Raw genomic sequence first — 16,970 nt, forward strand, 5'->3', positions numbered from 1 at the left:
GGGTAGCATTGTACCTCGTCGAAAGAAAGCTTTTGCCTCGATCTTCCTAAAAGTAACTGGATATCTATATAAAATCGTATTAATCGGTTAAAACGAGAGTCCGCTTTTGTGGATATAGCATGGAAGCGGTGAAAGGCATTTCACCGGAGAGAAAGGGTGAGACAAAGGCACACACAGAGGAAATGATATATCATTAATTCGTTGCATTAATCCGGCCTCTTGTTTCTGACGGCCGACCGTTTCACCGACGTGATATTCCAATAGAACAGGGCGTGCCTCTCTCCTCCGATTTCCTCTCGCTCCCTCTCTTCTTCTTTCACCTCCTCTCTGACACGCGATATCTACTTCATTTCCATTTTCGCGGATCATAATATAAAATGAGTCGGAATGATCGTCGTCAGCAAATCGTTTCGCGGGATTTAATTTTACGCACGCCTCGTAACGGAATCTCGAATTCACGTTTTACGAATCTGCCTTCCTTCGCTGTTCGCAGTTTTTCAAGTTTTGATCACGTATCGGCCTCGGCGAGTCGAGGACAAATTTCTTTTCCGAGCTCGAGCAAGCGACGAGAGAGATAACGTTAACGACGCTCTCTCCTCCCGTAGCTTGTGTTTCGGTGCTTTTTTACTTCATCAAGTGAGGCATAAAAGAGAGGTTCAAAGCGTGTCTGACTGGCACGAAGGCCGGCCGCGACGATCGACCATCGTCAAGGACGATCGATTATCGGTATTGAATCATCGCCGCTGGGTCAACTCTCTTTCAATCCTCATCGCGCACTCGACGATCTTGTTACGAACGAATTCCGTCTCGTCAATTTCTGACTTCCAGATGAACCCAAAGATCGCTCTTTACCTTCGATCGCAGATAGTTCAAAGAGCATACATGATTCGAACCGATCTGTCGATCATCACCTTTCGACGAGACTGTCCTTGTTAACGACGCGGGAAACATAATTGGCCCCTCGATTCAGAGTTCCAAATCCATTTATTCGGTTATGGTCGGAGGACGTTCCTCACTGGCGTATCGTTCGTCTAGAGTGCTCCCCGAAGTCGATGCAACGACTGCTGGTTGGAGGAACTTTAAATCCTAGAGAGCATCTGGTATACATGTATGGCTCATGTATACATGACTCGGGCGCCCAATAACGATTAAGGCCACGACCTTGGCCGGCAACTACAATCGTGCCACGGTTTTTAGTGTCTCTCGCGAATCGACTAAATTTGTACCAACGGCATTTATAGAAGGTTTCGATAGGTCCGACTAGTACCGAACAGTCTTCGTAAATTTTATATCTCGTGCATCTCGTCCGAAATATTTGTATTTTCAACTGAACGTGCCACGTCGTTCCGTAGTATTTCAGAAACGTGAAGTCGAGGGAAGTGGGAACGAAGATCAAATCTAAACGAGAGAATTCGAGCTAATGATATGCTACTTTACGCATATCACAACGATCGTCTCGCAAATTTCCACGTTAAGTCGCTTCATTGCCTCTATCCGTGCCAAGAATCAAATGTATCGCGCGTTGAAACGGTTTTCAATATTTTTTTAGAGATAACGACGCAGCTTGTAATTGTACATCGAAATAAGCGAATATTGTAAAGTTGAAAGTTGCACAATTCTTTGGAGAGATCGTTCCTGCTAGTAGGTCACCTTCCATTGTCGGGTGCTGAGGTAATTCGAGCAATTTACTCGGACAACTCAAGCAGATCGCTGGCGGACCTAATAATTTCCTGCTTCTGTCCAAGAATCATGCATACATGCGTGCCACGTCTTCGTTTTTAGGAAAACTCGTACCCTGTTCGAGGGACACCACGATTGTCGCATCGTAATTTGAAATCAAGCATCGTTTCTCTACCGAGGAGACATTATTAAACAGTGGCAGCGTGCATGTAATCGTTAGGTATCAACAGAGGTATTGATTCTTCTCAATAAACTATTTTATGATTCCCATGCAATATCGTAATCATTCTCTCAGAGTTACAAATTGTAAACCAAAGTTCGTGTTCAGTTTGAAGTTGGTAAGGGCCGTGGTCTAGTGGCAGGTATGTTCTAGTTACGCGGTCCTGAATAACGTTCTGTATCAAATTGCGATTCAACGAAGACGAGTGGGAGTGGCTCGACTGTATTTAGTCGCCATAACAGTTCCTTTAACGATCTAATCAACGTGGCTGCCGTAAACTCTAATTACCGGTTGAGCCATGCGATCATGGCGAGATGACTGTGATTTTGTCGTTTAAGTCATTCTCTCAGGTGTGCCATAGGGTAGCTCATCACACAGTGGGTCTAGAAAGTATATAGACATCTTTCTAATATTGGAACAACATATTTTCCTGTGAAATTCTACAAGGCTTCACTATCTATTGCTTACAAATAATTTGATACAAATTTCTATTAGTCAAAATTGTGAAGAGAAAAGTAAACGGCCGGTTTTGTTTTAACTTCTATTTATCTAATAAAAATTTGAAACATTTGTAGATTTAGTAAGTCGTATGCATGTACAGGGTTCATTAAACTTCGCACTGACTGCGAAAGTGCAATATCTTAAAAATTCATTTTAAAACCGGTCGTATTTAATTCGTCTGAGAGCAACCCTCAGAATGTTCATAAGAATCTCTGCTGAAATATATGAAAAGAGTTCTGAAGTAAAATTTCCATTGAAGAGTTGCCTCTTTCTTGATATCGAAATTATTCGCCGATGTTATACAACGCCGAGCCCTGCTGCGTTTCGAACACAATGAACTCGTTAACGCGATCGATCGTCAGGTTCCAATTTTAGTGGTCACCGGATTGCGTAACACCTTGTCCGCGGTGAGATAATAAAGAATCTTTGAGAAGCGGCTGGGAGCGCGGCGTTACGTCAGACACCGCGCCGGCCAGCATTATCCATTTAATCTGATAAATGATGTCGAGTTAATCAGGCGATGGCGAACGGAACGCATCGCGTCGCCGGATGCGAAGCACGTACTCGTCGCGCGTGATCCTCGTCCTCGGGTTTTCTCCTTGTCGCCGTCATTCCCGTCCCATCTTGCTCCTCCGCTTTTGCACCGTGACCCATTTCGCCCGAGACGAACGAGCAGGAGAAAAGAAAACGGAAGGGATATCAAGGAAATCGGTAAACGTGTACACGCGGACGAGGTTACCAGGGTGACACGTCGCAATTTCCACTGGCTAATTTTTCTATAATTTTAAGATGATATAAAATTATAGAAAATTATGGTATTGAGTAGAAATTGGGACGTATCTCTTGTTCGTTGTTAGGACAGAATAAAATTGTATTAAGCAGACGCGTTTATTCGAGTTAATTCAGTTAATAGAATTACATCAGATGATTTCGAGTAATTTTGGTATTGTGTCGTACAAACGCAGCCGTTTACGTCAGGTCGGTGTTCCACGGGTGCCTTTTATCAACTGACAAAGGAGGGTAGTTATGCCGTATTTCAATAGTAGATGCGTCGCGTAGTTCACTGTAAAAATTTCATGCAGTTGTATAAAAAGTTGAACGTAATTTACGGCTTCGGGGGAACGCGTTTCCTGAAAACAGTTATTTTACGTCTCGTGCTTCTCTTGCTTAGAATTGAAAAATGAATCCATATCATGGAAATATTTCTCAATATCCTCGACGAGGCGAGGATCTATATTTGTATTTAACTCGTCCCTGAATTCTTTTTTATTATCGTTGAAAATACTGTCGTCATAGCAAAAAGATCGCGTTTCGACGATCGGGTCAAAGATGTTTGTTGCTTACTCCAGAATACAAATAGACCTCACAGATCATTATTGATTACGTAAGAATCTCAGAAACGTAGTATCTCGTGCCATACGACGACAGGAATATCGAAAGTGTTAGAAACGAAGAATTTCTTGCATTGTATCAATCTGTGGCCAGCCGATGGGCTCGATCCTTCGCGTCTGTACCGGTTGCCGGCTTTTGCAGTGGTTCCGTTGTTCCCGCGGCCGGCTGGTTCGCCAGCAATTGCGCGCAATGCGAGAAAAAGCGACGGAGGAATGAGTGCTCGTTCGTGAGACAGGGACAAATATAAATCGCGATCGCGCGAATGTTGCCAGCGGAAAAAGAAAATGGTCGCGTCGAACACGCGGGAGGCAGTACGGGAGAAAGAGAGAAGGAAAGAAGTGTTGCGTGAGCGAGAGAGCTAACCGCTCGGACGAGTAAGACGGGACGAGTGCTAGAGGAGGACACGTCTATTGAAAAGGGGGGCACGGTGGTGCGGTGCCGGCTGCCTTCGGCGAGTCGACAGTTTGGCGTTCGGTGTTGCTAGGCGCGAGGCGAGGGCCACTGCCAGTGCCAAGGCGGCGGCGGCAGCCGGCAACCTTTCCGTGCGACCGCGAATCGTGCCGCCTTCACCTTCTTCTCCGTTTATCCGCGGTTTCGTTACGCGCTCGTCCGTCCCGCCGCGTTCGGCATTTTTCTCATCATGACCAAATCGCGACGTTTCTTCGTCAAGTTCTTCGTCGACTCGAATCGCGCGTCGTCGGAGGGATGCGTATTCGAAAGACCGCTGTAACGGTGATCGCCGGCTCCCGGTCTCCGGGTCAGCTCTCTTTGGCAGCACTGCGTCGTCGTCGTGCTGGTGCCGCGTCTGCGTGCGTGTGTGCGTGAAAAGCTCGAGGAGGAATCATCATGGAGACACGCGAATTCGCAGCGAAGTGACGAAGGACAACGGGAATCACTTTTGAACGGTCTGGATCTACTATGAAATCGCGTCGTTCCAGAGGAATATCGCTCCCCGTGGAACCGGCAATCAGGTAGAGAACAGAGATTACGTATCATGCGAGAGCGAAGCCAGATGGAATTCAAACGGTCCGCGCATACCGCAACAAGTAATTCAAACGAATTCGTAGTTGTTCTCGATTTATACTATACAATTCCATCCGACTACTGCGTTCTACGTTTTGCTATTCCTATATTTCTTTTTATAATGTAAAGCAAATCTCGACTTAGAAACGCGAATGTAGGCGTATGTATGAATTATTAAAATGCGGAAAGCGATTTTAACACGCCTCGAGCATTGAGTTCCGTCAAAAAGTTCCACTACCATTCAAATACTAATGCGACACGTTTTGTTGCACTATGTTATCGCCTGTACGAATATCTCGGACCGTTGCCACGTGAAATAATAGGTGTAGAACGCAGATCGCACGCGTGGCCGACGATAAATCGTTTCGATTTCATCGTACTTGGCGTCCCTTATCTCTTTCGATATTTCCCGGACCCAGTTTCGACCGAAAACTTTTCAATACCACGCGCCATTGTTCCGGCAATAAATTATTTAGCAACACGGAACGAAACTATGCGCGCAGACGTGTAACGTACGTATCACGTTATGACTAGTTATCGAAAAAGTAAACAAGACATCGAATTACAATTTGTCAGAGCCGCGTAGAAACGGAGCATAAAAGTAGAACAGGGTTCGCGACTTTTTAATAATTTCGTTTATGGGATTTCCACGTATGCGAATCCGCGACTAACGTTCAATTGATACTTCGTTGCCAGTGAACGAATCCGTGACAAGATTCGAGGCGATTCAGTAAACGAGGGCATGCTCTTTCCACGATTCCACGAAATTCCAACGTCCACAGATGTTCTCTCGAAGTTGCGTCGTAGAAACACGTTACGCTGTCGGAGAAATTACGTAGTTGGCGAATCTTAACCGATGATTCGTGTTTGGGTACTCGCGAGGGTCTTTAGGTGTCCCCTAAATCGCGCGATTAGGGGAACGAACGTGAAAATCAAGCGACGGCACTGTGTAATCAACCTGCGCAAACGCCGCCGTTTCACTTCCTCGTGATCGATGCTCGAATTTTTCCTACTAGTTCGCTGAGATCGATGCCAACGCTCGTGTACTTTCCATACATTTTTGTTAGCCTTTAAAAGATGTATCCTTAGAGGATACGAGGAAGCAGCTTCCAGCGTACCGTGTGTATAGCTGAACATTTCTATCCTGTCCACACTTTTAACGCCTGAGGAGCTGCCTCCAGTATTACACGGTATGAGAATATGGGGTGGTATACTAGGTTTATTTTAAGTTTGACTGATGAGTATCTCGGGTAAAGAATTTCTATGCAGAACACGGCTGGAAATGTCAACCGTGTGAAGCTGTTAACACGTCTGACAAGTAATACCTGATCAACCTACAGACGTCGCGAGGCATTAACATTCTCGTTCCCGAGTGAATGCTCTATGAACTCTGCTGCAATTTTTCATCAATATATCTTTGTACTCATGTCATCGGAATTATGCGTAGCTAATTATACGATTGTGTGCCTGACAGGCAACGAAACAATATAATTTCTCTGGGGGGACATTTACGTCCCCGGTATCAGTCGGAATCAATTATTCGTTGAAATTTCCCGATGCTTTCTCGTTACTCCATTTCGACGTGCAATTTAACTATCGGTCACATGTAGAATATTTCCTCAGGAAGTTATGACCGTAATTTTTATCCTGGCCATTATTTTCTGCCGTTCGAGCCGCGGATCAGAACCGGTTGCTTCGTAAACCTCGAATCATCATCTGTCCCTCTGTTTCACTCTCCCTCTTACGATCTCCTCCGGACGTTCTCTACGGTTCGTTCGAAGTCGGCTACGAGACCGAGTTCAATTTTCATCGAGTTTTAATTAATCCCGGGGCTGGTGAAGTAGTTCACGGAATCTACGTGTCAATAGCAAGGATCTATCCTAAAGGAGGTACGCGTTCCTGTTGAAACAATGGCGGCCCGGGCACTTGTTCCGCGCGCGTAGAAAAGGTCAAAAGATACGTCGAGAGGAAATCGTGTTACCGGCAATTAATCAGCCGACAGACGTGCAGCGACGTGTACGTGCGGATTGTATAATACGAATTGATGAGTCTTCCTCGCGAGTGACGTTGAAAATTTGTTCTATTTTTAGAGTGGACGCGCATCCACCGTTTAATTGAAAAACCGTCTGTCGGCCGTCAAGTTTCATATTTTTGTCGTTTAATAACGACGATGTCTAATGAAACTCTGATCTGAGAGAATTAATAATTTATTTCATACAGAGAGCAATTCAAATAAATGATCTGTAATTAAAAGCCGGCTTTACGCGAGACATCGTTGCAGCATCGTTCCTCGCGTCCCGAGAGGCGCAGCAGCGATATTTAGCCTGGATCAGTGTCGTCAGTAGTTAGTCCCGGAACTGGTAGGGCAGATCGATATTGAAAACAGTTCCGTTCGGCTGAACCCACTTCGACAGCCAGACAAATGAAGTGCTTATCGTTCCTGGAAACTCTTCTCAATAATTCCTCGCCGGATCTAATGAAATTTTTTCCTCCCGTCGTTCTCGTCAATCCGTAATAATTTCTCGTGTACTTCTATTCGCGATACATTCTTCAGCCAAGTGCTCTCCGTCTTTTTTTCCTCTCCTCTTTTTATCCGAGAGTTCCGCCGACACGCATTAGCGACAATTAATTCCATGGAATAATTAAAAGAATACCTCTTATTCGCTTGGAAAAAGCGGAACGGTTTAACGAACGTTTTAACCGACTGACTTTTCCTGTACGGCTGAGAAATGTCCGGTGATTAATAATAATTTTCTTGTTATTCCTACGCGCATGCATTTCTCTTGCTTGTTAAACCATCCAAGACAACTATTAACATTCCATTTTCTATCAATTTTTACCGTATTCGACATTTAAATATACCATAACTCCTTGTTCGTTCTCTGGCACTCTTGTAACATCTCCAGCTATGCACGTACGACGACACATTAAAACTTTCTCCCACATGTATACGACTGTATATCGCAATCCATGATATTGGCAAGTAGCAAGGCACATGCGAACTTCGAGTCTCTCGTCCAGTTTCTAAGATGTCCTCGCGAAAGCGTGCCTGATACCACGGGCCTAACGAGAGGAGAGATTCGAGGTCTGTGGAACCGGTCGACCTTGAGACCAGCTGACGAACCGAGGAAGAACCGGCAACAGCAATGTTGCGCAATGCTTCGAAATACTATGGGGATTCGAACACGCCCATATCGTCGGTCACATCCTCAGGGTTCCTCTTTGTCTCAGTGAAATTCGTAGAACAAGCAAAAAGAAGAGGAGCGTTACGAGCCAACATGTGGTCGCCTCTTCAACCCTCTCTTCTCTTGTATATCTGGTTTTCACGGTTTCTCCCTCCCTCTTTCTCTCTCTCTCTCTTTCTCTCTCTCACTCTCACTCTGGTCTCTTTGTATCTTTCGCGGGCAGAACGTCGGCTTGTCCGACGGATGAATTTATTTTCGTACACGCCTTTCGACTTCACCGGCAAGAGATTTATGCGAGAATCGCGGTCCGTGGCGAACTTTTAAGCGCGCCGGGGATTATTCATACACCGCGGTCGCTCGATGAGGAATTAACGACGAGGGTCCTGTTCGTTTTTCGGTTAAACGCTCGAGGGGAAAAAATATATTCCCAATTTTTTTCACTCTGCACGAGAGCTCTCCGATTTTTAAGAGTTTCACGAACGTATCCGATATTTTCACATTTTTACAGTCTCATGGAGCAATACAGGATTAATCAATAAGAATCATGTTTCACATGATTCTTGTTTGATTTTATTAAATGTCGTTTGATCGAGCTCGTTCAGTTATTCCTATATTTCACAGAGAGCTTCTTTTTCATGTATTTTATATTCCTAGTCTTCATTCGCTTTTTGAATCGTAAATATATTCTCCGAAATTGAGTTTTCAGAATTATAAATTGCACTATCAAAATACTTGATCCTTTTCAAGTGAACTGAATTCTCCATTTTTTCCTCGTTTCGAATGTTACATTCTTTTTCGGGTCGGAGCAATTAGAACTGGCTCGTTTAGCTCGTGACTGAAAATATACCCTCCAGCTAGTGAAAAAGATTCGCCGCTGTTTGCACGGAAGGCACAATAATTTTTCTGCCACTACGAGTTCTTTTCAATTACGCAATCGCGATGACGAGCTTCGGGGAGCCCTCCACCGCGTAAGTGAACAAACATGAAGCTTTACAAAAAGGGAAATACCACTTCTCGTACAAATTCAATAATTTAAAATAGAATGAAGTCGGTAGAAGATGTTGTATGCACTTATTCTTGTCGAAGAAATTCAAAGTCCTCCTCTAATTTGTTGCTCAATCTAATATTTTATCTGATGTTCGATGCGCGAGCATGTCGTTTCATGCACGAAGATAAAAAGTGTATCAAGTATGTATGATTTTTAAATTTGCATATTTCTGAGACCGAAAGGACCAGTAAAATATCAAATGAAACCAGACAGGAGATTAGACGTGGTTCTTTAGATTCGTTCTCGAGGCGTGAAAGAAAGCTTAGATTCTAGATCGTTGATGATAGAGCTGTGTGGAAGGAGAAGTACGCGAGGTCTCGATAATTCGTTACGTGGGATCGACCTTCGACTCATCGAGTGGCTTCGCTGATCGTCAATTTGGCTGACGTGTAAGGCTCGATGTGTGCGCTGTTTTATTAAATCGATCACCGAACGTGTCCGTCCTCTCTTTCGTCTTCAATTTCCGCGCGGCGTCGTCGTATCTGTGTGTTTCCTCCTGATTCATTTTGTTCCCTCTTATCTCGCTTCTCCGAGGCAATCTGCTTCGCACACTGACACGTAATGTACCTCCGAGCAAAGATTCATGCTTCGACACGAATTCTTTTCAAGTCATCGCATTCGAAATTGTATTCTATTGTTGCATTGTATTCAGTGAGACGTTTTGTTTCTATTTGAAAAACTGGTAACAATGCTAAGTAGCACCGTCTACCGATCTCCCTTATGGGCGTTAATAATGGAGAGCTTTATAATCTTTGCCCATGGGTCGATAATGGGCAGGCTGGGAAAGAGCGAGAATTACCGAAATTGTACGTCATTAAAACCTTCCCAATTTGCTCGTCCAACTTATCGAAATTGCATAATATTAAAAGTAATCTTATCGCATTCTTGTATGTATAATACTTATCTACTGGCGCGACAAAGTTCGATAGAATACGTCGATGCGTCATTTCTCGGCGTCTGTGCGAAGCCCGAAAACCGAACAGGTGTAAGAAAACGTTTGTCTAAAAAAAAGCGTGCGTGTATTTGATCGTCGCGTATCTGGAATTAAAAGGTTTGGCACAGAAGAAGCGAGAAAGAGAAAGACGGGTGAGCTAACGGAGCATAGCGGCGGCCGGGGGTGCGGGAGATGCGTCACCGGCGGTAGGTGGTGGCCACCACCCTCGCCCTCCGTGGCTCTTTTGAAGGTCAAGGTTTCCCGCCCCTCCGTGTCCCGCGTATATATGTACGAACCCGGTGGTGTTGGTAGCAGGCAAGAGGATTACGAGGGGGCAAAGAGGGAGGCTGCAGGCATAGAAGTGTTGGTGGGCGAGGGGCGGCCGTGCGGCGAGCACGGGGATCGCGTGGGTGGCCGGGGGTGTGTGCCAGGGGTGGCGAGAGCCCGGTGCCCAGTATTTATAGCGCTTGCGAACCGGTCGATAGCGGATAGCGACACTGCGCAGTTGGGAAGCCCTCGTACCGAACTCCAACCCCACGTCTCATCCCGTCCACGGTCCTGTCCCTTCTCTGTCCCTCTCGCAGAGCCTGGCTTCACCCTTTACCCGACCTCTTACTCGCTCGGCCACCCCTTTCGCATCAAGGCTTTTTGCTCCCTTTTTCTTGTACTCGCGTGTCTACGTGTTTTCCCTGTCCCTTTTTCGCGGTCTATTCTTCTCCGCGTTCCTCACTCCTCCTTTTTCTGTTTAAACTTAATTCTTGCTCCGGCGTCGTCGATGAGTAAAAGGAGAACGAACAACGGGAGAAGAGGGACGATTTTCCTCCGGGATATTGGTCATGGGTATATAAACGGGGATGCGGTCCGGACTAGGGGAGCGAGCCAGTGGTCGATATTGATATTGATTGGAAGTTTTTAGCGGGTGGATTTAGAAGTAGCGCCTCGCTCTCAGAGGAATCACCATGGGGATCGTGTTTCGTCCCGGTGAATCCGGGCAATCGCGTGGCCGAACGGTCAAACGTTTTCAGGTTTCTCTTTAGGTTTATCTGCAATTTCCAATATTCAATCCGTTTATCGGCAATTCTTTTGAACGGGAAGCAATAATTAAATGACGTTTTATATATTTATAACATTGTGTTAGAAGACGTTCTTATAATTGTAACAGCCAAGCTGTTCAAGTTTTTGTTCACAATTTAACAGCCGTATTTTTAGAATGATTTGCAAAACTAGATTGCAGGATGTTTTATGTACCGCATGACATTGTCCGTTTGCGGAAACACGCGTTTCTCGATTAGCATATAGATAGCGGTCGTGTGTACTGTCCGTTCCACGTGCATCCTAAGTATAGGAAATACAAGTCTATTTTCGTGGTAATTCATGATGTACGCTTGGAGAGTAAGCACTTGATGATGCCGTTAAATAAAGCCGATGGATTATCGAACACTAAACTATTTATAAGTCATTCGACTCCTCGTTGATTAAGGATAGAGCGTGCGTTCGAATTAAACGCTTGGGAAAAGTAAATCTACCTGTTTCTGAGTCCAGTCGAATTTGGTCGGAAGGTGTACGAAGAAGTTCGTGCGGAAATAAAAGAAACGAGGAATCAGGGAATAATATTCCCCTGGACGCAGATAGACAGTGCGAGAAAGGAAGAGTAGTATCGTTGGATAAAGGAACTTGTCTGGCAAAAGACACGAGAAAACGATGTATCAACGTGTGTACCTGCCGCAGAGGGCGCGAGGGAGAGACTTAACGAAGAGCGAGATGAGGAAACGTAGGGGCGAGCACGAGTGAAACAACGAAAGAGGAGAAAAGTAAGGTCAGAGGGTGGCTCAGCGCCGCCCCTGGCATTGGTGGGGGTAAATCTATCTGCGTCTCCGTCCGACCGCCGGGATGCATCGAGGGGTTGGTATCCGCTACCTTCACCGTGAACTAGAGAAGGATCAAGCTACGAGGGTGAAGGCTAGACGAGGATACGTGAAGCGTGGGCGTTTCTCTGAACGAGGATGGAAGCTGGCTAAGTGGGACGGAGACAGGACGACGATCGTGATCGGTGACTAGAGAGAAAGCGTAAAGAGGGTGTAAGAGGGATAACAGAGGGTGGGCAGGTTTCGTGCGTTTCTCGTTGGAGAACTCTAACTACCGGCCGGCCGTAAAGGTCGTCGTTCATCTCTCTTTCTGTCTCTCTCTCTCTCTCTCTCTCTCTCTCTCTCTCTCTCTCTCTCTCTCTCTCTCTCTCTCTCTCTCTCTCTCTCTCTCTCTCTCTCTCTCTCTCGCTTTGTCTTTTCTTGCTTTATTTTCCTCCCCGTTTTCCGTCGAGTCGTCCTTTAACGACGACGAGCCAGCTGGCTAGAAACGTCAACGACGTGCTCGTTCGCTTTGGAATCCAGTACGTGGTGCATTGTCGTGTCCACATGTGTGCTCCTAGTTATTCTCTGTGAAACCGTTCTCAAAAGATCGCAGCCGAAATTTTCCCAATACATGTTCGTATCGGTGTCAAACGAATGTTGTTCCCATGGTGAATTAAAATTGATCGGCCCACGCAATAAGATATGTCGTCCCTCGACTCCCTTGCTTCGGTGGGAAGTAAATTTTAAAGGGACCGCGGCGTGAGAGAGGTGGCAGGGTTCTGTGAAGGTGAGAGGGCAGTTAAAAGATGAAATAGAGGGTAGCACGGATGAAGGGCGGGGAAATGGATTCCGATTCCTTGTATTCTGTTCGACGAGCTCTTCGGTTGCCATTAGTTGACCGTGAAGAGGCGTCATCACGTATCTCGCGCTTTGGAGGACCAGCTGACATGGCCTCTCGACCATTGGAACGATACACGCCTTCTCTCGAGTAAACGCCGAGTATCCGTCGTTGTACCGTACGTCGCGCGGCAGGCAAGCGACTGTACGATTCATAAGAAGATATGGTATGCGTGGAAAATGTCGTATGCTTGTTAATTGCGAGAAGATGGTGCGGATATTTTTTAACGAGTTCTTATTAATACCGGTTCTTGAGACCGAGACAGGTCCAATTTAACCGGCATGGAAACGAAAAGAATCCGTGTTTCATTTGTTACTTACAATTAGCGTTGCTCGAAGAAGCGAGCCCACGATCCCTGTCAATTGTGAATTTAAAGAAACCCAGAGAAAGAAGGGACACGGATGATCTCCTGCGTGGGAGTATATCTCTCGGGAGGGGGGGGGGGAGAGAAGAGGGGTTCGCCAGGACCAGCCGGAGACCACCCCTCCTGCCCTTTCGCGAAGACAGGAACGAAAACAGAGGGAGCCAGAGTGCGACAGGTGGAGAACAAGGATCGAGAAGGGGTAGGTGAAGGGCTTGAGCATTTCGGGGTTGAGAGAAGGAGAAGGAGGGTTATAGCCGATTGTGTACGGCCGGTGTGACAAGAGCGATGGAGAGGAAGCGTCGGCGGGAGGGTGGTTCTATCTGGTGTTGTAGAGAGGGGTGACCGGGGTTAGAGGGTGAGAGACGACCGGCGAAGTGGGGGTTAGAGAGGCAGGTTCCGTGCGTTTCGTTGGAGAACTCGTACCACCGGGCGACCGTAAAGGTCGTCGTTGCTCTCTCTCCATCGGCACATAGAAGTCGAGCAGCTGGTGGCAACGTCAGCAACGAGGAACAGATCAGTCCACCGTGTGCCAGTCTCGGGATCTGTGTTTCTCTTTCTCTCTCGCTCTTTCGCTCTCCTGCCTCTCTCTCTCTTTCTTTCTCTCTCTCTCTTCGTTAACTAACCCCCGTCTCTCCTTCCTCCTTGATCTTTGCCTGGATCCTTTGATCATCGCTCGTGGAGTGCAGAGGACGGTGCACAATGCGATTATCGGTTCACGCACACACGTTTCGTCGAGTAAAATTGTACCAAGTTCTGGAAGAGGTCGAAGAACAAGGATTTTGGAGAAGAAAGGATGTGGAACAAGATCACTGCGGCTGGATGGACGATAGGATTCGTGTGTAACGTACGAGAATTAGAGAAAGAGGATTTAAGTGGAAACCATCTGGCGAGGTGACGACTATCTACCTTCGCGTGATCCGTGGAATTCTAATTGACGATCGACCGATTAGCGTGAGTAGCTGGAAGCACAGAAACGATCACGTAGAAAAACGTAGATACTTCAATGTTCCTTACTAAACTTGACGATATCGCACAGTCAAGAATATATCTGATGAACTGTTTTTTAACATTGAAGTACACGGTTCACGTCTGCGTCCATCAGTGCGATAACTTCGTACCATATTTTTTGCCTCAATTTGCTCCTCACACCCCCTTTACTACTGTTTACCGTCATATCTTTGCGGCGTTCCGTTTTCTTTGATATTTCTTCTCGGGAAACGCTGCAGGACTGGAATGCGCGAATTAACCGTAGAAATACAGAACGCGTTGCCGGTGACGACTATTTGCGTTGCATTGTCTTCGTGTTTTCGCTCCCATTTTCCGTCCGGCTGCACCCGAAATCGTTTCATTTTCGATAAACCGTTTTTGTTATCGCGAAATTACTGCTTATCATTGAAATCATCCGAATATCGATGAGGTCGAGTGGGTTTTAAATCTCGAGGTATCAGCGCCGAGCAGATCAAATTCCATTCTTGAATTAAATTGGAATCGATACCTGTTAAAAAATCAATTGTATTTATTGGTAACAAGGTTACCAGCTGCTCGGTATGTACCATATGGTTCACAGTTTCTTCCTAAAACGATTGGCGAACATTGAATTTCGTACTCTTGGCGAGTACTGTACTTTTACTGTAGAAAACTAAGAATAATTGCGCTCGGAAACTGTCGTTTACGTTTATGGGCCTGTCGTTGGAGCGGATCGACGCATAATGCTGCACACTTAAAATGTATACTGAGTCACGTCGAGGAAAGACATTTCATTAATTCACGCAAATCCGATGTGGACAATGAGATACATACAAATTAGACCCGTCCCTGGGTGATTTCCCGAACGAGCATCGTACGCCGTTCATCTATCGCGAAATAATAAGCACGAACTTTCTATATAAATATTTATTACAAAATACATTCGACAATTGATCGTTAGTTTCATTTCCATGTATCGAAGAGAACTGTACAATTTCAGATGTTATTGCATGATCGGATTATCTGTGCGTTCGATCGGTGCAACGTCTAGAGATTGAATGATGCAAGAATCGAATTCCCCTTATCCGCAGATTGATTCGTCCGCGCGAAGTAATCTTCTTGTTGCGCAGACGGGAAAGTTGACGTTTCCCGGGGCGGTAAATCAAACTGTCCGCGGTGTTCCCGTGTCGTTTTCCCGCGATGCAATTTCATTTCGGTGGATGTCTGTTATTTCACGCCTTGCCTGAATTATAGTATCGTATTACCTCGCCCTCTGTTCCACCGGCTCGCGTTTAACGCGTGTAATCCAAGGAAAATCGCGACGTTCGTGCCCCGGGGAGAGCGACCCGCGGAGCAGATTCCAAGTTGCCACATCACGCGGACGGGTCCATATTTGCGGCAAAAAGTCTTATTGGTCGGTCCCACACAATGGCGTAGCGAAGACGAGGCGCTCGTGCAAGGACGAATTATGTAATTAGAACGACTTCGTCCCACACCGCGACCGCTAATAACGAAATTATTGCTCGAACGCGAACGAAAATCAGGTGAATCGTGTCTCTCCGGTCTCGTTACACGGAACAGTTCTCGTCGCGAGTATGCGCCGACGGTTTCAAGGACACCTTGTTTACGAACCCGCGGATCGTAATCCTAGATCCGACATTCGATACGGTGTAATCCGACTTCCGGTTGATTTTTTTAATCGACGAGTCTTCAATCGAGCTTTATCAGAAAATTACTTTTTCGTTATCTAAGGTACGGGAGACATGTATTTACCTCGAAGTTCATGTCGCGTAGCGAGAGATACAGAATAATCGTTTCGGTAATTGTGACAAGAAAGTGTTCAACAGAAACACAGGCATTTCTGATCGGGTAATTACCAATGAAATTTACGTGCACGCTACCAGCGCACGTGTAAACAATAACGCGCGCGCACGCTTTAACGATCGTAAATAATGTAGCTGCTACGTGTTCCGGGACGAGTGTTCTTCGTGCCTTCCTCGTTGCTTACGTGGAAGAGTTTCGCTCGTAATCGCGAACCGTTTTGTGATCAGCTCCACTTAGCTGACGGTGTCACCGGCAAACCGAGAGCCAGAAACTCGCCCCGTTTTTTTTTTTATTCCCCCATTTCACTCTTCGTTCCCGGTTGTTTAGACGCTAAGAGTTTGCCGAAGTCTATGAGTCATCCGTGGGTGACACGTATACCATCACGTGATGTCTAGCTTTTTTCGTAACGCAATTGCCTCCGGTTAGAATTAGTTGGATCTCGCGTTGAACACGATGGTATACAGTGCTCGCATGTGTAGCGTCAATATTAATACACGCTCGTAGAACCGACGACGTCTAACCACGACGACATTCCTGCTTCTTTTTTTCCGGTTTCCCTTGGCTGGTCGACGATCGATGATGATGGGTCGCAGTGAGCAGGCTCCACTGCGAGTCCGAGTCCTTCAAGATGGATTTGATCCTGGACATAAACAGCTGGCTCTACCCTATGGAGATCGGTAAGTGATCTTATCTCGTTTTGTTTAAGTTCGATCAGTAATTAAGTATGCATTGTGCTGAACCGATAAAAATAGTACCGAGGAGCACATATGGAAGTCATTTGTATAAATCGTTCCCAAAGTTCATTTTCTTTTTTCGGCTACGAGATCTGACGCAATGAAAATTCCGACGGACGAGAAAAAAATGTTTTTAAAGTAAACTCGAGCGTTTTTAACGACGCGTCGTCACTTAAGATCGTATAAGCTCGAGAGTTCTAGCTTTGTATGATTAATGGCCAGGATTTTTTAGTTCGTCTCTATGAATACTCGTGTTAGAAACAGAATCTGAATTTTAATTATACAATGTTGTCAAGAGGGGCAAGTAATTAAACGACGTTTGTTGATGATGGGATAACTTGGATAGCATGAAAA

The 16,970-nt window shown here is 45.8% G+C and overlaps 1 protein-coding gene across 2 annotated transcripts in view; it reads left to right on the top strand.

The window, feature by feature from the left end:
- Rpb8 (DNA-directed RNA polymerases I, II, and III subunit Rpb8) overlaps window positions 1-16,970 on the top strand; it is a 53,322-nt gene that overhangs the window by 5,601 nt on the left and 30,751 nt on the right. For both annotated transcript variants that reach the window (XR_001916937.2, XM_018035836.2), the window contains exon 3: window positions 16,476-16,559. Coding sequence is in view for 1 of the 2 variants with exons in the window: in XM_018035836.2 (XP_017891325.1) it covers window positions 16,476-16,559 (84 nt within the window). In the remaining variant the exon portion in view is untranslated. The remainder of the gene's footprint in view (window positions 1-16,475; window positions 16,560-16,970) is intronic.

The sequence above is a fragment of the Ceratina calcarata genome, unplaced genomic scaffold (genome assembly GCF_001652005.2).
Source record: "Ceratina calcarata isolate Rehan_Ccalc_2016 unplaced genomic scaffold, ASM165200v1 scaffold93, whole genome shotgun sequence".
Lineage (NCBI taxonomy): Eukaryota > Metazoa > Arthropoda > Insecta > Hymenoptera > Apidae > Ceratina > Ceratina calcarata.